This window comes from Vanellus vanellus, assembly GCF_965231255.1.
Source record: "Vanellus vanellus genome assembly, chromosome: 23".
Classification (NCBI taxonomy): Eukaryota; Metazoa; Chordata; class Aves; order Charadriiformes; family Charadriidae; genus Vanellus; species Vanellus vanellus.
The window spans coordinates 6,532,403-6,558,350 of record NC_138928.1 but is presented as its reverse complement, the minus strand read 5'-3'; the positions used below and the strand labels follow the sequence as shown (position 1 = coordinate 6,558,350).

Sequence of the window (25,948 nt, the reverse complement as noted above, 5' to 3'; positions counted from 1 at the left end):
CAGCAACCCGCTGGCTGTGCGAACGCACAGACGCCCAATACGCTCTGCCTTGCAGTATCTCACCTGCAGGCACTCTCGCACATCCAGAAGCCTCAGCCAACGCGCGGGCCAAGAGCAGGCTGCCCGTTAAAATAAGAAGTCCAGAAGCTTCTGTGGCGGCGCGGTACCCGCGAGGCGGAGCACTGCGTTCATTATAGCGGAGCTGCCTTCAGAGAGGAGGAGATGGAGATGTCTCAATTTTATACCATTAATATTTTAAATCTGGAGTAGCTCAAGTTAATTTTGTAGATACCAAAGGAAAACAAATCCCAGCTATGGATACAGCTTATAATCAGAAAGAATATTTTACCAGGGAAATTAAACTTTTGAAAAGAAAAGCTGCTTCTAAAACCGCATTTGTATCACATTAGGCCAAATTCCTCTTTGGGGCCAGCCTACAAGAGTTCCGAGGAGTGACCCCCATCCCGCATCGCACACCCTGGAGCGGTGCCCCAGAAGTTCTTATTTTCATGCCACTATCAAAATGCTGAAAGCCACAAGGGAAAGACTGTGGCGAGGGGAGCTCCGGTGTGCCCACAGCCGGGCTGAACAACCTCACAAAGAACAGCTCGCCACAAAACCCTGAAGGCGCACTGCATAGAAATATGACTTATAAGAACACCGAGGCCAAAAATCTGAGCACAGTGCCAGGTCTGTTCTCTCTCTTAAATACTACCCTAAGGTTCTGAAATAGTGACTCCCGGATAACTCATGGGTATAAATGCACTTGTTGGAATTACTCAGCTAAGGCCAACCTTTGTTTATCTATGGGGGCGTTGTGCATGAAAAATCACCGGAAGCCGAAGTAGCCCATGTGCTTACTCAGAGGACCCGATAGGAATCTAGATCTGAAAGAGCTGTGAACTGATGCTTTATGAATATTCATAAACTCCCCAAACAACTTATTCTGCCCCTGGTGTAAACTGGAGAAGTGAAACATCAAACCAGCCCCCAAAGAATGAATTTTGTTGACATTTCGCTTAGATAAAACACTCATCTTTCAACACCTAATGTTGAAACGCCAGTGAGTCCAAAGGCACCGCGCTGCCATGCAAAAACCCAAATGCCTGATTGTTCCTACAGAAGTATTACAGAGATGAAGCTTCGTTTGCATCCCATCTGCAGAGCCCTGCTAATAAAGTTGGCTGGAAGGCGATCACCACAGGGGTCAGGAAGCTTTCCTCCTTCATCGCAGCGCTCCTGCTCCGCTTCGCTCTCCCACTCCAATCGGTTGTCTCTCATAGCGCCGGAGGAAACCCTTCGCATGGCCCCGTCCCGGCCCCGACAGAGGACAGTCCCTCTGACGGCCACGGCCACTCAGCACCGCTCACCGAGCCCATGAGACGGCTGACACGCTCGCCGTGTAACAGGGGCTTTACCCGCCCTGCGGGATTATTCCGAGAGTCTTCCAGGACAGCTAATAACGGCCCTTCGCGGCGTGCTGGAGGACTTCTTTAGAAGCAGCCGCCCCGCGGGGTCGGTGAGCAAACCTGCTTCCTATGAGCTTTTGTCACCTCCCAGGCTTGCATGACAAATACATCTGACTGTACACATTTGTTTTGCGTCTCAGCCAAACAGATGGCTTGGGAGAACCGAGGGGATATTAAATTAAGCTAAGGTGAACCTTCTGGGAAAATTCAAGGGTACTTAATTGTATAGTATTAACTTTTACCTATTTCTCCCTTTTTATTTGGTGAATACTTATGAGCAAACTCCGCATTTAATGAGGAAGAAAGCACTGATGAAAGGATATTTTTTTAACATCTTTAATCTGAATTCCTGCTGGTGCTGCATATTTTCCCACTAGAAAGCTTACAGGTGATGAGGTTACCCTGCAATTTTTTACTGATTGCACCCCAGGCTAAATTAGATACAGGAGAGATATATATATGTATAAAAACTTCAAGATAAACACAAAATTTTAAACTCATCAAACAGAGCCCTAATCCCTCTGCAATTTGAAAGTGCAAATGTTCTGTGTCGTATGCAATGTATACAGTTTTACTGCAGAACAAAGAGCTTTGCACAGACCTCCGCACCCAATGGCACTGATCCCCTGACATACCCTGAGCTCGCCTGGGATGAACCGCGGTGCGGCGGTGCGGTTTCCAGCAGGGTAAGTCATGGCAGGACCAGGAATAGAATCCAGGCGCTCTCCCTGACCCAGCTCTGGCTAACAGATAAAGTCACGTTCCGAACAGACCCGCTCCAGAGGGAACTGCTCAGTCACCTTGAGCCATGTAGGACTTGAGGAGGAAGAACCCTTTCTAGTTAATGGCGTGTCTCGTCTAAGGGCTGAGGTCTGACGACAAAGTAATCCGCAGGAGGGGTCTGTTCATGGGACATCGAGCCTCTCCTCTCCGGACCCCTGTTTTAAATCTGAACCGTACTGGTGCAGGCTAAAAGTCACCCACTCCTGAGAGGTAACCGGTCGCCCCTGAGAAAAGCATCACAGAATTCTGTATAGGCTGTGGACAGACGGATAACCACAGCATCTTGTATCAGCATCGATAAATATAGATACTTATATAAGAAGGGACGTTCAGGTCGTTGATTTTTAGGAAGATGTTCTCATTGATTTCCAATAGGAAATTCTGAACTTAAATATCGTATAAAATGGCATTTTGATATTGTTAATGTCATCTACTGAATAATCCGAGTGCTTAATCAAAGTGTAAATAATGATTATGAAAATACGTACTGTACACCGCGTCAGTGCAAAGAGCAAAGCCCCTTGTATAAAGAGCAAGAGAAAACACTAGGGATTAGAGGGAAGGAAATAATAGCTCCTCACTTTTAGGCAAGGGCAACTGAGGAGAAGAGAGCTCGCTTAGGCTGTCCACGGTCGCATGAAGAGCCAAAAGTCCCATCCCACAGAGCCTCCGCCTATCGCCTTATCATCCTGTAGATGACACCTCGGGCTCTCCCGTACCAACAAGCCCCAGGCAGGAGGAAGGTTAAAGGGGAGCGGTAGAAGGTCCGGGAAGCTGCTTTTGCTTAAAGCCCGTGCTGGAAATGACAAATTCGGGACAAACATGTAAAGTTTATCAACTAAATAAATCTTAAAATAAAAGGATTTAGGAACACTGTAATGATCTCACTGCTTACATCAAGCACAAGCTGTGCATATCTTCATATTGTATTTACTGTTATGAAAACATAAACTGGATTACCAGGGCTTAGTGCTTAGGCAGCCTGTTTCATTAGGAAGGCAAGGAACTTCGGCTGGTCTGCCATTACAGACGTGATTTAGACAGGACAGAGAAAAGACAAGGACCAGGATGTTTTCCTGGTCAAAGCACAAGAATTATACGCCAAATAAATAAAATTAGTATCGCAACACCTTGCCAGCTCATACACATAAGTCCAGACAAGGCTGGAGCTGGGAACCGAGCAGCCTCATCCCTGCGAGGATGTGTATGAGCTCTGTGAAGTCATTTAGAGTTTTAACATCATTTTCCTCAGGTAATACCAAACCTCTCACCGGCTCGTTGAAGGGTAGGGAAGTTTTACCACTGTTTTCAGGGTAACTATGTTACTGTATGAGGCACCATTATTAACTGTAACGATGGGAATAAGGCTCGTTTTACTGGGAAAATTCTGGTTCCACTGAAATCTAAAACCGCTCGTCCATTTCAACAGTGAAATGATTTCACTTTAAAAACAAAACCCAAAACCAGCGAGAAAAACCTCCTCCCAACACAACCGCAAGCAGTGGCCCTCAGGGGATGCTCCCACCGGCTGGGGACCCGCGGCCGCCGGGGCCGGGGCCAGAGGTGGCCGCTGGGGCCAGTGACCAACCCCGCGGGCAGCTGTGAGCGGTGAAGCTCTCTCTAAGGAGAGCCGCGCACTCCAAGTCCCTCTGGGACGAAAACAAAAGCACCAGGGATTTGAGGAATTACAGTCTATTTTCACTGCGGTGAAAGGGTCTGCAGCAGCGCACAGAGAACAAACGCAAAATTTAAGCACTGTTTCATTCAGATTTATACCCGGATTTACTACTTATTAGGCTTATCATCCCCACATCTCCACTCAGCCACACTCGTGCAGCCCTACTTTAATTGCATAGCTTTAACTGCATCGCTTTTCAGTTTGCTTCAGTGGATTTAAAGCAATACTACGAAACGCTTAGTTTCCTATGCTACAGCTACTCGGAACGTAAGCGGCTCAGCAGTCCGGGGAAGGATGTCTTCCGTTCCTCTTGCCTGTCTTCCTCAAAAGAAAGCAAACGTTTGTACCCCTCAGAAACGTTCAAATGTGAGATATTTTTAGAAGATGTTTTTGATCCAGCACTGGATAGAGGAGGGCTGAAATCTCACTGCTGCTGTTTCAGATCTGCAGGGGCTTAACTGCCCCATGAATACAAAAGGAGCAAAACATGGCTTAAAATGGGCAGAAGTCAAGGGAAATCCGTGCGCTGAATCCAGGCAGCTTAAAGGTCAGCCACAGATTTTCCTAAATCGGGATGAGTTGAAAATCTGGTTTGTTTCCCATTTATGCAAGATCAAAAACCATCCAAAGAAACAACCCTATGGCACACAGTCGTCCCTTCCCTGGTTCCCCGGCCAAGCTGGTGCAAACTGTTTGTAACTTATGTCACTTTGTACGGCTCTTACAGCTGTCGTACTGCTCCGCAGGGAAAAGGCACCGCAGCTTCCTCGCCAGTCACAATATAAAATGTTGACAGATCCAAATGGCACGCTGCACCGCTTCTGCAGAACATACTGCGAGACATTTGAATTCTGACGTCTCTCCTTTTTCCACAGGAAAGACGAGAATAAAAATGCATGCTGCAGGTCTGGGCTCCTGGTTGGTTGTTTTAGGGGTTTTATGTTTTGTTTTGGCTTGTTTTTGTTTGCTTGTTTATTCCAAATTCACCTTGGGAAATGAGCCTGCTGCGTATCGCTCCCATAGATAAATTCAAATAATGTTATCTGTGGTGGTTTGTACCTGGAGAACGGATGGTGAATCAGTAATTGCAAGAGAATGAATTCATAGTCAAGTGTTTTTATGAAGGCATCAACTCAGACTCAGCATTCGAAGTGTCATATCTACAGGGAAAAGCTCAGCTTTTCAAGGTGCATATGTAGCAACAGGAAGAAAAAGATATCACAAGTAGCAAATTCAGAAATGCTCGTTCTTCTCCAGGCATCTCCCTGTAATATCTTAGAGAAAATAAAGACTGAGGGGAAAACACAATGTGCCTTAACTACCTGTCCTAATCTGGAAAGGAAAGAGGCTTCTTCACGGCAGACGTGGGAATGAAGTAACAGATGATGGTTTGAATCTCAGATTGTGCAAATAACGGAGAAAAATCTTCTAAGACAGAAAGGAAATTAGAAAATAAAATCTGCTGACAGGGAAGCTGTGAATTTACCAACTCTGCAAACATTGATGGGGAGGACTAAACAGAGGATTTCGGGCTAGATAAAAGATTTACTGGTGGAAACTGCAAAATGGTAATTTCCCTATGTAGTAGTGATGCCAGAAAATGGACCAGACAACCCAGACTTTTGTTTTTCCCGAACTACTTATGAATGTGCATAAAGATCCAGCTGCTCAAATGCATAAAATATAAGGAAGAGGACCCGAGGTATCTACAGAGACAAGAACCATCATTCAGCTTCGTCCCAAGGTGCAGTCCGCAAATGATTTATGCTTATAATCTGTTTCTATTCATGCAATACTTAAGCACACTTAGGGAAACAAAGCAGGGTTTGATTTTGGCAATTGTCCCTTTGTGTACGAATTATTTCTATTAGCAAGTTAATTTTCATCACAAGCTGTCTGCTTTCTCATCTGGGAGAAACATATTTATAAGGCCAAAAGTTCAAAATCAACTCTCCAAGCATTGCCGGAGAAGGGGAATATCATGCAGACTCTACGATCTTGCAGCAAATACATTAGAACACAATCCTGAAGATCAAAGCTAAACCAGCCAAGACAACTCAGACTGTACGAAAAGCCCACGTGCACCCACACGCGCAGTCATATCTGGCACTGCCGAACCTGCCCGTGACACGCGGTAGGGAGGAGATGAGATTTCCGTACCAGTGAACGGACAAGCGAGCAGACATTTCGGGAGATGCTGCCCAGTCCCAGTACAGTTGGGTGGGATGGCAGATTCCAGCAAGTCTCCCTGGAAGCAGCCCCAGGCTGGGGAGCGCATTTTGGAGCTCAGGGTCACCCATGCCAAAGCCTCGCTACACAGAATCACAGAAGGGTTTGGGTTGGGAGGGACCTTGAAGATCATCCAGTCCCCCCCCTGCCCCGGGCAGGGCCACCTCCCCCCAGCCCAGGTTGCCCCAAGCCCCATCCAACCCGGCCTTGAGCACCTCCAGGGATGGGGCAGCCACAGCTTCTCGGGGCACCCTGCGCCAGGGGTCACTGCCGCCACAGTAAAAAATTTCTTCCTAATATCTAATCTGAATCTCCCTTCTGCCAGTTTGAAGCCATTCCCCCTCGTCCTATCACCACGTGCCCACGTACGAAGTCTCTCCCCAGCTTTCTTGTAGGCCCCTTCAGATACTGGAAGGCTGCTGTGAGGTCTCCCCGGAGACCTTATCGCACATGGGACCGCACTGTTCCAGTTCCACCACTGACCAGAGCTTTTCCGCAGCTCCAGGAACACATGGGCTGCATTTCTAGTTGGTCAACAGCCTTCGGCATCTCCAGAGGCGGATGAACGCAGGAGAACACACTCCCCTGCTCCACTCCATACCTCACCCCGGTCCCAGCACAGCCCCTTTCCCGCTGTCACGGCACCGGGCAGAGCTCTGCCGGCCCGTGCCCTGCGCTGGCTCGCCCCCCGTCCCTGCGCCCGCTGCCTGGGCCGGGAGAGTCGGCCCCGCTGTCTGAGGCGGTGTGATGCGCGGGGAGACAACATGGCTGGCGCTGCTGACTTTTCCGTTGCACAAAAGGCAGTTTCACACTTTGGCAAAGCACCTACCTGAATTCCGGAGGAGTGAAAAAGGAGAAAACAAGTTTTGACTAGTAACATTTAAGGTGACACTATCAATCACTGGCAAACTTCGACAACTCCAGTTAATTTTTGCTCAGAATGATAAAATACCCCACTGGTGAAGAAAATAACAGGGAGTTTCATGCAGGGCTATTTTTCTTCTTGTTTTTCTTTCTACTTAGAAGAAAAATCATGTTAAATCTGCAGCATTTTTAATCAAATACAGACAAGGGGAATTGAACTCTGCACAAACAAACCTATGTTTTCAATTGGCTTTTGTTGCTTTCACTTAAGTTTACGGTTTGGATTATTTTTTTTCCTAACAAAAATCCAGAACGTTTCAAGAGAAACTGATATTCACGAGCAGGCTCCTTTAGTCTGTCTTTGAAGAAAGAGGAGTCTGAAATAGAATAGAATTATTCAACCGGCTCTAGACTCAGAACACTTCCCTGGAGGCGTAGATCTGGCAGCATGTAGGTGAATTTGATTTCTTACTCAGAAAAATTATCTGTGTGTTATTAATATTAACACATGCTTAGAGGAACAAATGGATAAGATATTATAAAATACAGATAAAGATGGATCCTAGAGCCTGAGCCCCTGGTAGGCCAAGCGAAGAGGGCAGCCGGCGAGGGGCAGTGAAGAGGACGGGCGTCGGACAGACAGTTTGTGACCTCCAGGTGGCCACTTGGACTGAAGCTCGTGGCTACCACCCGTCACTGGAAGGGGCACTGCATTTCTTCACATCCCGTTTGTGCACTGGAAAGCAGCTGGTGGGTACCTGTGTCTGCGCACTCCTGTGATCACGTGGACGAGAACACGCGAGCAAAGCGTGCGCGGGGCCTCTCAGCAGGCCGGCTCCCGTCAGGGCCCTGCCAGGCAGGGCTGCGCTGCCACCCACCCCTCAGCTGCGACAGTGGTGACCACGCAGCGAGACTGGTTTCTGCTGCAGTTCAGACGGATCCATAAGCTGCTCTGGAGCCTGCGCTACACATGCCCACGCGTGTGCGGCACACAGCACTAGAAGAGTCCGTACGTCTGTAACGTATGAATCCATAGGACAGTCCCTATCCGTAAGGCCTGCAGCTCACCACGAGTAAATCCTCACAGACAGCCTAAAAGACGCTTTGTGCCTTCGTGGGGGCTGATGTCAAAGGAAGCGGAATAAAATCAAGGGATAATTCAGAGCAGGTTCATAGCGCCGGTCTTCCATTTGAAAAAAATATAAGAAGGGAAATAAAGATTCTCCGATTTGTCTGTCATATGCTTAATAGAATAGATTTTGTATTGCAGGTGCTTAAAGCTCACCATTTTTTCTAATAAGGCACTCTTGCAAGAAGATAAAAGAGATGAAAGAAGATAAAAGAGTAGCTAGCATAAGAAAAAGCTATTTGTTTTCACTGTCTTCTCTGACAACCGTTTGCTGTCCTGCACTAAGTAGGTTCACAGAGGGGCACCTGTAGTTCTCGGGGTTTTATTATTTATTTTTATTTTCTGCTATACAGAGTCACGAAATGAGGGGAAAAAAGTTATTTCAAGGCTTCCAAAAAATCAAAATTTATTCATGGAAAAGAAAGCAGAAGGAACATAGTTATGAGCAAGGAACGCTGAAGTCATCGAGCTTGTAATAAAGTCTATAGCTAACTAGCCACAGGTGCTCTTCACATCCCAGGAGCAAATGAGAGTATGATTGATAGGGACACGGTAATGGTTCTGCAACCGTAAGACAGTCTTTCTGGAGTACAGGTTTGCACCTGCTCAAAGACGAGGCATTAATATTTATTTAAACAGGACCATTAGAAAGGAGGGGGGGTGGAGAAGAAATCATTAAGTATCTAAACCAAAGTAGAACAAAGCACGCCCACACCAAGCGAGAGTCTTCTGCATTGCAGAGGGAACACCCCAGCTTTGGTTAGCAGAGCTGCGCGCGGCGTCCGGGTACGCTCTCCCAGTTCTCCGCGGTGGACAATGTTCAGACTGTGCCACTGCTGCAGCGTAAACCTGTTCCTACAGGCGAGGTTGCCTGATCTACCATCAGAGTGGATTTCAGGCTTGTAGATAGATTTACAAAATTATTTAGGTGTGTAAAGATGCAAATAGCATTAGGCCTGCACCAGTGCTTCAGTGATCCCTCTGATGAGCCCAATTAGCTTTGTAAATCTCACCCCACGTCAGCGCTAATTTTGCTGACGAGCCAGGTGAGCCCGGGGATGAGGGCACCACCGCGAGTCGGGCAGCGCAGGGCCAAACCCAAGCACTGCACGCGTGCCGCACGTGAAAGCATTGCGATGCACATCCACAAGTCTCCAACTCACCCTGACTGTGCTTTGCTCAGAAGTAAAGGCTGAGGCGGTCTGCACTGCAACCACACGCTTCCCGGCTCCTCCGCGCCGGAGCTCGCGCGCTCCGAGAGACACATCCAGAAACCTGTGCTGCCTTCCCACGCCGGGACACGGGGTTACAACGCTTGCAATAAAGGGCAATACAGAAAACTCCTTTCAAATCCTTCTGATCTCAGTAATATCCTGTACACGCCAAAGCATCCTTCAAGGACCGGGTCCACGTTTGAAATTCCAGATTCCCTTTCAACCCATTATTACACGGATCTGTCCCTTACGTTTTCAGGACTTGAGTCCTGCACTGAAATAGTTCCTGCAGACCCGATACGTACGCTGCAATACGATCGCTTCGATGCTCATATAATTAATTCTTCCTATCACTGAAATGTCTTTCATTTACAATGTATGCCCGATCCAAGTCAATTCTTAATTCCTTCCGTTTGTCACTATTTGATGACAAATGCCACATTAGATCACGTTTCCTTGGAAGGGACAGAAGTGTGTAGTTCGGTGATACCCAGTCCTTGGACAGCATTTCACATCTGCAGGAAGAGGAAGCTTTAATCAGATAGGTCTAAAACTAAAGGGAATGTGCATGCAACTTCCCATGGCCTTGAATGGAGTGAGGTTCTGACATCACTATTTAAAATTATGTATTTGTGAAGCTGTGTTTACTAGGGTTTGCACTTTATGGATTGAGGTAACAGGGTATAGAGAGAAGTGTACAGCTCACGTTATTTTTTAGACATGAGATATACCTTTCATTTGTGCCGCGTCTCTCATGCCAATAAACCTGACATACTTTATGCACTTCACTATTTGATCATAATTGCTAGACTGTTGAAATAGAACTTTTGATCGGGAAAGGTAATTCTACGCAAATTTACAGAATTACAGCTATTCTTAAATATAAAATATTTCAAACTATTATTTAAAGAGGAGCCTAGGTGCTTGAATATAGTCAGAGGACTCAAGCTTCTAAGGAGATGATCAAATTAAAACGGCTTTACTCTTCCAATAAACCAGTCAAAACGCCACTCTATAGGAACCGTGAGAAAGCGGTTAGCCGTGCACCCATGCGTCACCGTAGGCAGTCCTACAGCACAGCTGCCTCCACACGGAGGCAAAACTTCTAATACTGTAGTGAGAACAACACTGCAGGAGGGGAACTGCCTCCGGATCGAGAGTATTCGCCAGTTTTTTAACCGCAAGGGCGACTGCGCCCTGGAACAGCTTGCCCACAGAGATCATGGCGCCTCCATCCCCGGAGGCACGGAAAGGCTGATGGCCGCAGCCCGGGGCGACCCGCGGCGGGGGACCCTGCGCTGCGCAGGGCTGAGGCTGGCCGCTCGCCGGGGACCCTTCCGACCTCGGCCCCTCCGCGATTCTGTGGCTTAGCCAAATATCCAGGGCAGGCTTTATCTAACTCTGTCGCCATGATCACGGAGGAGGGAAGGGATTTTGTCCCTCTCTGCCCATCCCCGCAGAGAGGCCACCGAAACCTCACAGGCGCCGCACGGCGTTCCTCTCTCACAGACCCTGGAGTGCGAATCCGTCACCCACACAGCTTCCAGCGCATCTTCTGACCAGTACAGAGATGCCTGGGATGTGTAATACTCCATTACAACTTACTCCTTTCTTCTTCCGCTCACTTCTCCAACTCCTTTGAAACTGCTTCCAATTCCAAGTTCAACTTTTCCAGAATCTGAGGCTTTCAAAAAGCCAATTCTTAAAAAGCTAATTAATTCCCCATAGGCTTTTTTTTTTTTTTGACTCAGTAAATATTTCTGAGATTGCTTTTTGTATAATCAGTGTTAGCAGCTCATTAAAATGCACAGTATGTGTATCATTTTGAATGTGACATGGCTCAGCATGGACTCTCAAGCTGCTTAAAAAGACAGAAAAGAAAAAGATGAGGATAAAATGAAAGCAAAACCCCAGCATTTCCTTTAAGCTGACACCACAGTTAAGAACTTAAGACAGGGCAGGGAGCCTTCAGCCCTGCTATTAGGTGAAAAGCCTAATTGCTCAATGCACTGACTGCCCTCTCAGTCTCTATGTTTTCCAAAAAGACTTCTTTTACAGAGACCTTTAAAGTGCTAAAAAAAATAGGTTCTACTATCAGGTAATCGTATAAGGTTTTCACTCCGAGTAATATGAGGATTCTTCTTGAATTAATAATGAAGTAATTTAAAAGGCCTTTAGTGTATGCAGCCAGAAATAAATAATGCCTTAATCTGGGACATTTTATTTTCCGTTAAAACACACACTTTTTTAAAAGTGTGGGTTACTGAGAAGAGAAGCACTCAGTTGCTAACATGCCAGGTGCCTGTATCAGACGACGGTCAGATGGACAATAATACTCAGGAATTTTTCCTAATATTTCCCAGGTGTTGTTGATGCTTGACGGCTGCAGAAAACACACAGGTTAGAAATCCTGCTTTGGGTCACCCTGAGCAAACCCAAGACGAAGGGCTCGCTCAGGGGCGGGCGGCTGCAAAAGTGCAGTTCCATTTTAATTGGCCTTATTTCAGCTGGTGTGTGTTCTACGTGGGATAAAATGCACCTCTGTTCATTTACAGACAAATTATAATGACTGACATGCCAGTGAGATGATAACAATGCTAAATCATAAACTAATTAGTAGCTGTGTACAGTAACTTCTTTAAGCGTGTTATAATCACAGGCTGTTCGGAGAGACACCTCTGCGCATGGGGACCGCCGCCGCTGCCTTCCCCTCGCCTGCGTGCAGGGAGCCGCAGCGCAGCTGAGGTTAATTGAAAGGAAATAAATAAATAAACAAAAAGAGCAGAGTGATATACCTCTCCGCAACTCGTACATGTGCCGCAGCTCTTTGGTTTCAGGGCCAAAGAGAAGCCGCGGGTGGCCACTGCCCCGCACCACCGCAAGGGCTAATTCTTATCAATGGATTTGAGTCTTAGTGCCCGCATTAGAATTTAAATTAAATTAAATATTGACCGAGGAAGAACTCGCTGTCAGGTTCAGGGTGAAAAGCTTCAATTACCAAGGAAGCAGCAGTCCTTGAAAATAACAAAATAACATCATACTTTCACCTTCACAGGGAAAAAAACCCTCCCGATATGGAGACGCACAGCAAGGGGTGGGCGTTTGGTCAGAAAAGAAAGAATCAAACGGACTTTTTTTTTGTTCATGTATGACAATAAATCCCCACTGTTGTGGTAAACCAGGGAGCTCTTCCTCAACCGATAATGGTGGGTTGAAGGGGTAAACAGTAACTTGTTGTGAGCAGATGTGCATTTTCCAATTCTACTCCCAACAGCCGCGTGTGGAGACTGCTCTGGAGACCCGCACAGGCCCCCGGCGCTGCCACTACCGCGAGGATGGGGATTTGCAGCTTAGAATAGAAAAAAAAAAATAAATAAAAAGAACTTTCCTGGTTTGGGGCACCGAGAACCTTTGTGATTTTCCAAACACAAGCGTAGGAAATGGATTCTGACTCTTTTCTTGTTGGGCTCCTCATTATTCCGCAACACCCACAGCCTTCCAATGCGCGACCAGTACTGCTGGAGGGGTTGAGGTGCACCAGCACACCACAGTTGCTCTTCACTTGAAATTCTCTAGTGCGGAGAGCTTCAGAATGGCATGAACTGAGACCCCCCATTGCTCCTGGAGTCCATGGAAGTGTTTCCTCTTCACTGCTGTCTTTTGCTCAGAAAAATAACGGCCCAGATAACATCTTCGGTGTTTCCTGCTTCTCAGTAAATTTCAAATCAAAAGTAACTCGTCAATTGGAGAAAGATCTGTCTAACCAAAAATGGTGTTGAGTTCAGCAGGCTAACCAAAGGAAAAAATAAATCTAAGAAAGCTTTTTCTGCTACATCTACCACTACCGAAACTGAGATTTGAGGATCAAAAACTTAGATGACAGCATCGCTGCTTGGTGATGCACGAAGCAAAAGAAAACCGAGATCACTTTTTGCTAGCTATATCAGCTTTGCAAGAACTAAAATGAATAGTTTCCTCTGAAATGCTGAATGGATAAACATTAGTAATAAAAGACAGTAAGGTGTGGAGGTTAAGACTGGAGGTATTTTCTGCAAAGTGAAATTTAGCTTTTCTCATATTGATTCTACAGTGAATTCAATTCCTCTTTTTCTCTGAATAACTGTTAAATCAACAGTTTAAATTTTCCTTTTTTTTTGTGAAAAACTTGTTAATGCTTTATTAAGTGGTCATGGAGAAACCTGAGATATCATAAAAAAAGAAAACATTTATTTTTCATTAGTGAGGTGTGTGTGACACAGTAAACTGCTATTTCTGTTAAGCAGTAGACAATTACCCTGCACGTCATTCCTGTGTTACATAGACCAACGGGATGTTCTGGGTTTCAGTCCCTACTTGTGTTACTTGCCACTGGGACAGTGACAGCCAAGGATCAGGGCAGATGGTCCACATCTGCCATTAAGGGCGAGCAAACCAGAGGTCTCTGACACGATCTCTAAAAATGCATTTGCTGGCAGAGCTGGAGTAGGAGCAATTCTCCGTTCAGAGAAATGTAATTTCCAGCAGTGGTTTGAGGGGAAGAGGAGAGGAGTAATGACAGTGAATTAGCCTGAGTTAGCCAAATGCAAAGAGCAAACATTCATCTTCGTACCATTTCAAAAAAATATTTGAACAAGCATGTTATCATCTTTTCAGTGAACAGGAATTAAGTACGTGCTTAATATTAAGCAAGGGCTGAAAGAATGTGCTGAACTGGGAGCACTGGGTTAACTGGTACAGGTTCCCCATTTGCTTTGAATCATCCCTGTTGGCTACAAAGAAGGCAGGTTTCTAGCAGTTGGCACACATCTGAAAATGATGAAGAGCACAGAAATCACCGACTGAAAGTCTCAGATATGGTGCAAGTCACAATTTGCAGAGGCGACGAAATTACAGAACCTGAGTCAGGTGGATGACAGCAGCAGTGTGGCAAGGATTATTAAAGGGTTTTTAAAGGTATTAAGAGAGGATATGCAAAGAGGCTCTCCTCTCAGCACTCCTCCGACTGAAGCAGAAGATAAAGTTGTTCATGTTCCCCTGAAGAAAGCGGTTCCCATCCTGCCGTGGCTCTGGCCCAGCCCGCAGGACCGCGGTCGCCCCGTCTCACCCCAAAACAGGTTTGCAAAGGCACAGGTCTCGGTGCAGGAAGGAAGGTGCTCACGCTCCTGTTGTAATCCCTTTTCAAAGGTCTCTAATAACATTTCTTCCCCTGCTCCTTTTAATGAATGGTAATAGAGAACGCTTGATTAGAAGCCTTTCATCATTTTAGGACTAGGGGCTTTAGCTTTCTGACCTACTTTCTTTGCCAATGAAATTCCATTTTTAGCTTCAACTCAAGGTCTGAATGTTACCCAAATTCAGACCATCTGTTTTAGCTGCCTACAGGCTGAGAAGTTGATCCAAGCCAGGAAGAATAAATGGAACCAGTGTGTGCATATATTAAGTATTCTCAACCCTCAGTGTATTAAATAACCTACTCAGTTTATTCCTGAGTCTATATAAACATTCCCGTTCCTCTGGGCAGTACCCGCTGTTGTTGTAAAGAATATTTACGCTACCAGTTGCTCTTGGAGACCTTCAGCTAGGTCACCTTCCCTGTACAAGTACAGGAATGAGCAGGCTACAACTGACCCCAAATCCATCTAATCCCTTAATTTGCCTTTGGTGAGGGTTGGTACGGGCTGCCCAGAAGAAGTACAGATCCCCTGAGCCAGTCCTTAGGGAATAACCTGCCTCTCTTCCTAATTCTCACTGTTGGAGAAGCAGCAGAACTTGCATCTCCTCAGTGATCTTTCTTCATCCCGAGTGATGTAACTACATGGTCTCGGTGTAAATCAAGAGACAGCTGACCGGTCCTTCCGGGGACCTCCAGCAAATTCCCCACAGTATGTGGAAACAGCGATTTCCATCGAGATAACATCTTGCACTGTACACAAATCCCTCTCAGTTTTAAATGTCCTATCTTCCCATTTCATTGCACGTCCACCTCTGTTAGCATGAGAAAAGGACCTAACAGCATCAGACCCTTTCCCGGGATCTCAGGTACATCTCTCAGTCCTTTTATTACACAAAACTCAGTAACAAATAGGAATTTATAAACCGGAACGAAATCAAAGGGCAACGTTACCTGAAAAATCCCTACTAAGTAACTGCTGACCACAGCTTCACAAAAAATCAAAACGAATCTGAGGACTGAAGATAGGCTCGCGCTGCCGGCGCTGATACGCATCTACAGCGCTCATCCCCGCAGCCCGGCTGATGGATGTAATTTCTGCAGAATATCTAGGGAGGATGAGAGCATCCGCAGAAACATTAACAATAAAATACGCCAGGGAAAAAGAAAACAGCAGTGTCAAACCACGCCAGATATGGCACAAGTTGAATACTCAGCTGGGGAGCTGCTCAGCTCAAAACAAGGCAGAAAATAAGTATATTTAATGTAAAAGAATCCTAGCATGAAATAGGCTCTGTACTTCCCCGGACACAGCTGATTTGCTGGTCGAGTCTGTCATTTGACAGCCTGTTTAGAGATTCTCTTGCTTCAAAGCCGTTACGGCTGTGTCCACGGCACGCTCCTTCAGGAGGCGCCACGAGCCTCCGCGCGTGGCAGGTTGCTCAGGCATTCATCAGCGCACCCCCTTCCTTCGGGGATCAGTATCCTTAAAAAGCTGAAATAACCTACCAGACCGTCCCTACAGACACGGATTACTGAGTCTGTGTCTGCAAAACACGTTCAAAAAACTTCTCCTATATTTTCAAAATATCGTGCCAGCATTAACTAATTAATCCTCACAACACTTGTCAGGGACAGCGCTGAAAATACTTTGATTTCCCTTATGGACATGGAAAAATCAGCTAGAAAGTGGACCTGTCTTTCCTGAGGCCATCAAATGAGCCCACGACACGGCCAGCTCTCGGAACCATCACTGGTTCTGTGTTGCATCTCTGCATTCAGCCCATCAGACGGTACCACTGCCTCCAGGGCCTCCCCCCACCTTCCCAGTACTCAGAATTTAACACATCCCATGTGAAAGTCCGCGTGCCTCTGCTGAAAGAGGCAGCAGCATCTTTGCACACCTGGAGGTACAAACACGTGAGAGGATAAGACCCAGCCGGGCAGGAAAAGGGGACGCGTGAGCAGCAGCGAGCTGTGCTCCGGAGAGCTGGGGCTGCGATGGGTAATTCCAGCGACGCAGATGAAACAGCCAACATGGCAGAGGAACCGTGAATTAAACCCTAAACAAAAGATGTAACTATCCCCAGCCCCCGTAGCATAGCTCTTAATTCCCTGTTCATTCGTCATGTGCAAAACCAAGAAAGGAATGAGTAATATTTGCTTTTGTTTTCATTGTCTCATTGGAAGTGACATGATCATTATTCCACTGGAGGTTCAAAGCAGCGTTAGTATGATTACATTGGACTGGTACCCATTAAACGGAGGGACATGAGCTCCTCTTGAGCTGTCAAACGCAACACACGCAGCCTCGCGATGCAACTGAAACCTTCCAGCTGAATTTTAGGCATCTTTTTCTCCTTCGTGCAAATCAAAACATTGCACAGTGATGTACTCACAGTATAGAAAAGGATCTCTTGCACCTGGAAGGCTACATGCTAATTCCATGCCTTATTCTATCTCTTTCATGCAAAAGGCTTTCAAAATCATATTCCATTGTACAGTACATAATGTTATTATTCTGTCCTCATTGTCCTAAAAGCAGAAGCTTACAGGCTGGAGGGAAATCTTCTTTTGACTCTACTGTGCTGGGCAAAAGGTTAGAGAGATAAAGAAGCTCTCAAAGAGCCGTTAATGCCAGTATGAGGCAGAAATACTAAATCATTTGAAGCAGCATTGTTTCTCTTCCCCTCCTCCATGAGATATTTCAGCTTTCCTAGGCTGCGTGTGAAAACCACCCGGTTTTGCACTGCTAGGCAGGAAATGTCCCTTGACCGCTTAAACGTAGTGACCAGAAAAAGCAGTGTCCTCCTCTGACCACTCGACCCAGGAGCCAGCAGTCCCCCGGGCTCGCGCTGGCTCTGCGACCCGAACCAAATCATGCCGGGGCGCAGGAGCGCGCCCGGGCTGTGCTGCTCGGGGGGCTCGACGGCCCTCCCTGGAGAGGAGGAGGGGTGTTGGAGCTGAGGCTCTCCCCTGTTACTGGTGAGAAGGAAGGCGTTGGGATACGGGTTTATCGGTTTTCCATCGCACTCTTATCTCCTCTGCATCTGGAGAAACCAATGGAGACAACAGCCGTACAAAGATAACTCATGAACCGTAGGGCCCTCCCCGGGTGTGTGCCGTACACCGGCCAAAAAGTAAAAAGGGTGGAAAAGAGCTGTTTCAGTGTCCCCACAGAGCTGTCATTGCTGTAGCACCTTCCGATGTCCCTCTACCATAGGGTCCTTCCAGCTTTTTGACTACAGTTCCCTATTTGTAGGGCTGTGACTGTTGCACAGAGAGAGGATCATCAGAGATGCTGCTGAGAGTCTATTTTTAGAGTGAGTCATTTGATGAGCTGTTCAGCACCTTATTTATTGCTGTCTCCAGCTGGGGAGCTAAGCGGTGTCCAGACACCTCCACCGCTAAAACCAGAACTCAGAAGCAGTGACCTCTATTTGATAACATTTTCTGTACTGACAAAGAAAAACAACAGCACATTATGCTGTCAGGGCTAATAGCTGCTAATTAGGGCGAGTGACATATGACCCCTTTTATATCCAAAGAACACAGAAGTCACAGTACAAATAAAAAAAGTGATGAAGTTCTGCATTCACAGTCTTTTCCAGTCTGAAGAGTGACCACACAAAAGTAATTTCCTATTTTATGTTTTTCCTGGTTTGCCTGTTCAACACTTTACTTGAACTTCCCATTATGTGTACAGCAAGTAGGAGTCTCGGTGTTCCCAGCGCTTCCTTGGTAAAAAACGGGGCTTTGAGGGGACACCGGGAGAAGAAAAGGGGACAAACCGAAGCGATGTCATTTGAAAGAAGGGATACAGGTGCAGAGGCTCCAGAATGACGCTCGGTGCGCAGAGCGCTGAAGGGACTGCGCAGCAAGGCAGCACCTCCAACGCCCGCGCGCCTTCGCCTGCCCCCGCGCTGCCGCGTCCCACCTCGCACAGCCGGTACGCACAGCAATGAATCCAGCAGCCCAAAACTGGCTGAATCCGATGCCATTTAACTGGATTCCTGGCAAAATAAATAGAAAAGATGTTTATCGCCAGGCGTGGTCCACGCCTAACCTAGCCGATGCAAAGCACTTCTCTCTGGACGAGCCTGGAGCCCCGCGCAGGCTGAGTGCGCTCCAGACGCCGGTACAATGCCCTGCATTATTCATATGCGCGGCGCAACAGCACTTAGGGGTCACTGCTGGGTGTTGGGTATGTTCAGAACATGGGGCAGGTCCTCCTCTGCAGGACCCAGCCCCGGCTCAACCAAGCAGGCAAAGAACGAGTGACCAATTGCCATTCTGTAAAGGGGGAACCGAGGCACAGAAAGCTGCAGTGATTTACTAGAGGTCGCGTTAAAAGTCTACTGAATTTGCAGCCTCCCGTTGTTTTATTACAGGCTCAAACATCCCGTTAGACCCTCTGAATGTTAATCATTACCTAACTCTTCTATCTTCTCGCTGCTCTAATGAGATTATTGATGAATTACTTAAAATGCACTTTCTGTAGAAGAAGTTTTTTAGGTGACAAGTTGCCTTTTACTAAACAAATTAATGGGAAAGTTGAGTTCTCTCATTCCAGTCTGGGGAAAAGAAGTTTTGGGTCTAAAATGCCCAATTAGTACTAACTGAAATCCAATATTTGAGATTATTTGGCACTGCATCTGTTATAAATATGCCATGTGGCCATTAGTAGTACTTCATGGTACCATCAGGACAAAAATAGTCACTCCAGCAATTAATATTGCAGTAGCTGCATGTGTCGATACAGGAGTAGAACAATTGCAACTTTATAGGTTCATTCCAAACCCCATCACAGTCAAAACCAAAGGGGGACTTCCCATTAGGTGCGAGGGGATCGAGTTGAAGCTCTGCTGAAGCGCAGCTGGTTTGACTCTGATCAAAAAGCTAGGGCATTTCCCACCCTCACTACCCCCACGCTGCAGGTCAGCCCAGCGGAGCCAGAGAACGCAGCCCCAGGAGGTGCCCTGCAAACCCAGAGGGCGAATCCGACCGCGTTCTCACCACAGACAACTCTGCGGTAGACCCACAAGTCAGTGTGACAAGTGCACGTTTTAGGCGTTCTCCCTGTGCAGCCTGCTCCAGCCACAGCAAAGTTTCTCATGGCACTCTCTCTCATTGTAGTTTTGCAAATGAAGTTCCACATCTCCCCAGCAAAATCCTCCGCGCTCCGAGACAGTTTGATCTCTCCCGATGGCGTTTCAGAGCACCTTCTCTGAAGCTCCAAGTAATGAGGTAACTCTCAGTCTGCGTGTAAGGACAAAACTCTACAAGACAGACTGTGAGCCAGACGCTTATTATTATACTTTCTACAACTGCACAGAAGGGCGTTCTCTCAGTGCTGCGGGTCACTGAGATCATGTTTGAGGCATATGATTAATTTTCAGCTTTATTGTGTCAAGGGGCAGCAGGAGAAAAGTAAGAAAGATTATTTTTTTTTTTTTAGAACAGTGTTAAATGAGGCAGAAGACCTTGTCACTTAGCAAGAGCTTTTAAACTATCTTTGCATAAAGCAGCAGCTAAAAAGTTAATAGACATAAATAGCATTTTATTGATTTGAGGTATTCTGAGGGGTTTTAATGCAGGTGAAGGCAGGAGAAGGATTCTGCTTGGGCTAATTAAGCCTTAGCTAGTGAAGCCTGAAGCATTCATACCAAAAAAGAAAACCAACCCAAAAACCTGAAAACGCCAAAGAAAACCTGTCACTTAGCCCTGAAACTGAGCCTTTCCTGGGACACAAGCGAGCGTGATACGGCAGCGACGATAATCTTTTCCCCAGCTGTTTGGCCATGCTGGCTAGCCACCGAGCCGGCAAGGAGAGCCCCCGAGAGTCCCCCCCGGAACAAACAGTTAATGCATAATGAGTTCTGCTTTTATTCAGAGACCCCCGTACCAACACGTTCTTGGATGGGGGAAAGAAGTTCAGCTGATAAAAAAAGGTGGTTTGAAATATTTGGGTTTCCCCTTGGATGTAAGTTATTCTTAGCTCACCTCTATTCCCGTAAAAGCCCTTTGTTGGTCATATGCTGACATCAAAGGTAGAAATAAATCCTCAACTACAAATCATTTTGCTTTTCAATATTTGCTGCATCAAACAGTAGAACATTTCAAAGAAGAGCGGGGAAATCCCAAACACCATCTGACGGCAACTGGGGGCCTCGAGGGGTTTCAAGCACCCCAAAACAAGGAACATCTTCCTCAGGCCCAGATTTTAGTTTGAGCATCCTTTCGCCGTCTGCTGCGAAGCGCAGCAGGAGGCAGTGCCCAGAGCCTCTCCTCCACTCCGGCCTGTGGGCAGGTCCCATAAACCTGCCTGCAGCGAGATTTCGGGGTACCACGTGTCCTCCCGAGTCCCAGAGGTACTTCGGGAATTCCTGCAGCCTGGCGGTTTGTACACAGCCATTTCAGTATCGGAGGTTTGGGGTTTTGTTTTTTTTTAAATTGTTATTTGGCTGCTTGCTTTTCCCTGTCCTCCAGATGAAAATTACTTCCGCGAATATCGATATTAATACACATTTGCGCGCGAGCATGTAACAAACGGCTCACTGAAACAAGGCCGGTAGATTCAGTCAGTGCCTGTGCTAATCATGTTCCCGTCATACTCCGGGGGCATTAGCTACAAACGAGCTTTTGGTTACACGATCAGAGCACGCTGCAATCCACATCCAGCCATCCGGACAGGGTTTCGTTTGCCTATCAACCATTTGCAGAAGTCACTTCTAGAGGGCAGACTGGGGAGGACGAGCCTCCTGGGGAGGTCACCGACACATCTGCCGAGCGCAGGCACAGCATTTGCTTTGCCAACATCTGGCGCCCGCTGGATATCCACAGTTGTGCTGTGAGACGGGGGAATCACGAGTGATGGCACAGTCGGTTAGAATTAAGAGGTGCAATCACACGGGATGCAACACAGCGATTGTGTTGGGCCAAACTGTAAATCAGAATTCAAACTCCCCATTCCCTTCGCTATAAGGCAGCGCGGGCAGTCGGGTGTGTTCCACGAGGCAGTAACAGCCGTGCTCCTTCTTACGGCACTGGTCAGCAGCCACAATGCAAAGCACATTGGTTTTCTTTACAGAAGGACAGTATTAAAGCTTAAGCTTAAGTATAAAACTGCTGCAGAAACACTTTTGCAATATGCAAAGTAAAAACTCAGACAGCAAATAAGCACTCAACAGAGTAGTGATTTCTGTCGTGTGGAATCCACAGAACCTAAACCAGCATCATCTTCCATCCGCACAAAATGGATTATTCCATCTCAGATTCTGCAGGTACTATTTAACATACAAATTGCAATCGCTAATGAAGATTGCTGGGTCAAACCCAGCACAGGGGTTTGTCTGAATATTTTTCAGTTGGTCCCATATTCCTGAGAATTCGCCCTTTACCGAACCCAGGCTCTGAACGAACCCCCCGTCTCTGACTGTACAGATGGCGAGGCGACTGCTGGGCTTTGAAAGGGAAGCGTAGATCAGTCTCATTTGCACCTGGGTACAAGGGAATGAACGTACACGAACACGCTCACATGCAGACGTACAGTTTTAAGATTGTTAGAGCTCATCCCCGCCGAGAGGAGAGGTGGGTACTACTCGAGCGAATTTAACGTACTCAGCAGCTGCCTGAACTGGCACATCTATTCGGCAACAAAAGCGCCTTTCTTTGGTTTAGCTTCATTCGTTGCCAAAGCGCGGTGTAGACTGACATCTCCGGGATGACAGCACCACGTGAATTGTTGTTTGCCCGGTGGATTTCTAAGCGTTAGTGCCCGACCCGGACACGCACGTTGCTGCGCACTCAGGGAACCTGAAAGGGCTTTCGGTGCTGTTGCACTTGTCTGAGCAGGGGCTTCCCTTTTTTTTCTTTCCCCCTCCAGTTACGGTGACATGGTGCCCAAGACGATTGCTGGGAAGATATTTGGCTCCATTTGCTCCCTGAGCGGGGTGCTGGTCATTGCTCTGCCGGTTCCAGTCATTGTTTCCAACTTCAGCCGAATTTACCACCAGAACCAGCGGGCCGACAAGCGGAGAGCGCAGAAGGTAAGCGGTCCCACAGCTCGGCAGCTGCCGGGCGGTCTCAGCCCCTGCTTGTCGCCACGGGGGTCAGGAGACACCGGTGACAATTGTGAGCGTTGCAGAGGGCAGCCCGCACACACCGGTCCACCTCCCGACGCGCGCGTAGGCTTCGCGTCACACACAGCGAGCGCCGCCTCTACCCATAGGGGCACCAGTTCATCGCACACACCATGTACTGGTGTATCTTAAAGACCAGAAGCGACAGGGCTTTTACGGCTCGCCTCTGCTACATACCAGTCATACACTCGTAAACCCGTAAATCATTGACGGGAGCTGTTTATCTTTCTGGCCGCTTGGTTCCTGTCGCCTCTAGAGCCCTGAACACACCCACCCAGAACCACACGTATCGGTACGTGTACCCCCTCAGAGCTGCAGACTGAACGTAGGCAAAACACTGGGAATGCACAAAAGCCCCCGGAAACGTCAGGGGATTACTGAATATTCCAAAATCTGAACAGCTTTTCCCAGCATAAGCTTACCGATTCACTGAGAAACCAGAACAGATTTATTATATCTCCATTTCAGTCTGCTAAGTTACACCAAAACCAGAATCGGGTTTTTACAACAACGGCAAACTAAAGGTCCGGGTTTCTTCTCCCCATGGAGTGCCGTCCGCCAGAAACTCAAGACTCGGGGGACCTGATGGCAAATAGTAGTAGCGAGATGTGCTATTTCTGCCTCAGGCAAGCATCTGGGCCGTGCCTACTTCTTGCATCTCAGGGAGCTGACAGCAGAGAGCTGAGATACAAGACCTACAAAACCACAAAATTTGGCAGTCAAAACACATAAGGAGAGTGGCAGAGAGACGGAATCACGCAGGAACGAGCTGCTGTCTCCGTAAGCCATTGCTGCGTTTTACACACACCCGCATTGGGTTTGGCACTGTGCACGTGAAACATCAAACTGCAATAATTCTGGGAGGTGTTTTTGAGGGAGAGTTGTTTATCTGATTAGTCATACAACATTATATAGATAAAAACATCTCAAGATCTCATAATGGAAGTGCACTCGGTACCCCACACTGTTCAGTCAGCAGCTGGACAGTGGGAAACCAGTACGGATTGTTACATTCACTTAATGAATTTAAATGATTTGCAGAGCGAGTTGCTTAACGCGAGGCTGCACCCGGGCACAGGTCTCTGGATTTAACTTGCACGAGGGAGGCGCTGGGTGCCAGTGCGTGGGAAGGGCTGCAGCACTCACATCACCACTTGTTAAGGGGACGGTGTGCAAGAGCCCACTTAAATAACGGCAGACTTTGAGAGAAAGCGCTTTTTCTACTGAAACGGCACATGAACACAGTGAGACAGAACCTGCTTCACAGCATAGCCGAGGCAGCAAATAAATAGGCAAGACGAACAGACAAACGAGATTTGTGCATAACCATGGATCACAACACAAAGAAGCTCCAGAACCGACTCCAGGTCTGCGCTCTCGGGTGAGGCTGTCCTCTCCAGGCAGCGAACTGGAGTTTCTTGTTCTGATTCAGCTTTTTCTTTATTTGGTGGACTGTGATCCACTTGGTGACAAGGAGATGTACCACCACCTTTGATGCCGACGTGATTGATTGCAGCTTTTATAAGGTTTGCTGTATTGACACACAGAGTGTATAATTTCCCCCCATTTGAATTTCTAATTCCCTTGATATTGGATGAATTTCTGGGCTAAGAAAGTTTTCTCAAGTCAGAAGTGTGAGTAATTTTCACATGATCATCACTGCATGAATACTAAAGAGAACGAAAGAGACAGAAGCACATTAATGACAGTCTCTCTGGAGATGGTCGGGACGTACGCAGGGACATTAGGAATCTGCTTGGGTGGCATACTTGTCCAGCATCATCCTTCAGTGAACTGAATCCCTTCTTCAGAAATTAGGAAGGTTTTAGGAATAGTTAAAACTCTGTCCCCGTCTAATTAAAGGTACAAAGACTTTTGCATGGCTTTTTCAAGAAGGTTGGAAAAGGCTCTTTGGACTCTCTCGGTCCTTGAAGAGCACACCTGTAGACATTCCTTATAAGCAGAGTTTAGAAGACACAGCTCTGAAGAAATAACACAGACATCTTTCCTAAGGTTCTAGGGTGCTAAATAAACTATTTTTCTCTTTTAATTGGAAAGTAAATAATTTGTAGGGTATGTATTAGTATAAATGCTTTAGAAGAAGCTCTATTTAGTTCAAGCATCATAACTTTTAAAATGTACAAATAGGTTTCAAGATTTGGCTATGGACCATGTTTATTTATTTTTTAACGAACTCAGACTGAAGTCTTCCAATGAGAAATAATAAAAGGCAAGAGTCAAATTGGCTGCATTCACAGATTTGGAGGTCGGGGTGTGAGTAAACCTGGGCTCTCCGAGGGGCTGCACTCCAGAAAACAGGAAAAGGCAGTAGAGCCCCAACGTCCCTCTGGGCTGCGATGTGCTCAGTCTTTGTCTCTTAACTGCTGAGGAGGCACTGGTCTCGCAGGAAGAGGTATTTAGAGAGCACGAACAGAATACCGGGAGGGGGCTGTTACTGATCAGCATCTATTCTCCAACTAACTGAGGAGGAATGTTCCTTAAAAAGGAAAAAGAAAAAACAAAACGCAGAACTAAACTACCAGTGATTTAATTGCCCTGAAGATAAATTTTTCTTTGCCAAACCTGCACTGGAAGAGAATTAATTACAAGGAGATCTGGCACTCTTAATTTATTGTGCTGTGCCATCAGATTTTGTCCCCTGGCATGCAGCAAGCGCCAGGTCAGTCTGAATGGAAGATGAATTGATCATTTCTGACAAGGTTCATTTTGGTAAAATTGTTGGGGTTTTTTTCCCAAAGACATTTTTTTTTTTTCCTCCTTTTTGACTGATGTGCTAAGAATAGACCTTCCTGACTTTGAAATGATGCTGTTCTTCAGTGAATGTCACAGCCTTTGGTTTTAAAAGAGAATTTGACACTTAAAAGGCTTGACAATAGAATGACTTTGTAATTCAGATAAAGTCTCTCTCTCGCTGTGTTGGGTTTGCAGCATAGATGCAATGTGAAGGAGGAGACAAGTATCTGGTGCTGGTTTGAGGACTACACCTCCCACTTTTCCACCCTAGAAAGAGAAAGCAGAGGCAGCTACTAACAGCGACTGAAACGCTGCTCCTTTAGCAGCAGTAGGAAAAGCAAAACCGTTCATTGTTTAGAAGTTAGAGACCGAGTGAACACAGCCCCAAGCCACAACGTTATCCCACCAGAGCAGGGCGGCAGAGAAGGGCAGGGCTGAACGACTGCCGGGTAACAGGGCAGCGAGGAGATGTGGCCTTTGAGCTCAGTGCAGCAAAGATCCCAGAAGGGCAGATTGC

At 46.8% G+C, this 25,948-nt stretch overlaps 1 protein-coding gene across 2 annotated transcripts in view; it reads left to right on the top strand.

Moving 5' to 3' along the window:
• The window catches only part of KCND3 (potassium voltage-gated channel subfamily D member 3), a gene marked incomplete at both ends in the record, with an annotated part of 117,192 nt that overhangs the window by 65,791 nt on the left and 25,453 nt on the right, over positions 1 to 25,948 (top strand). For both annotated transcript variants that reach the window (XM_082494450.1, XM_082494449.1), the window contains one exon: positions 22,422 to 22,584. In XM_082494450.1, coding sequence (XP_082350576.1) covers positions 22,422 to 22,584 — 163 coding nt within the window. The remainder of the gene's footprint in view (positions 1 to 22,421; positions 22,585 to 25,948) is intronic.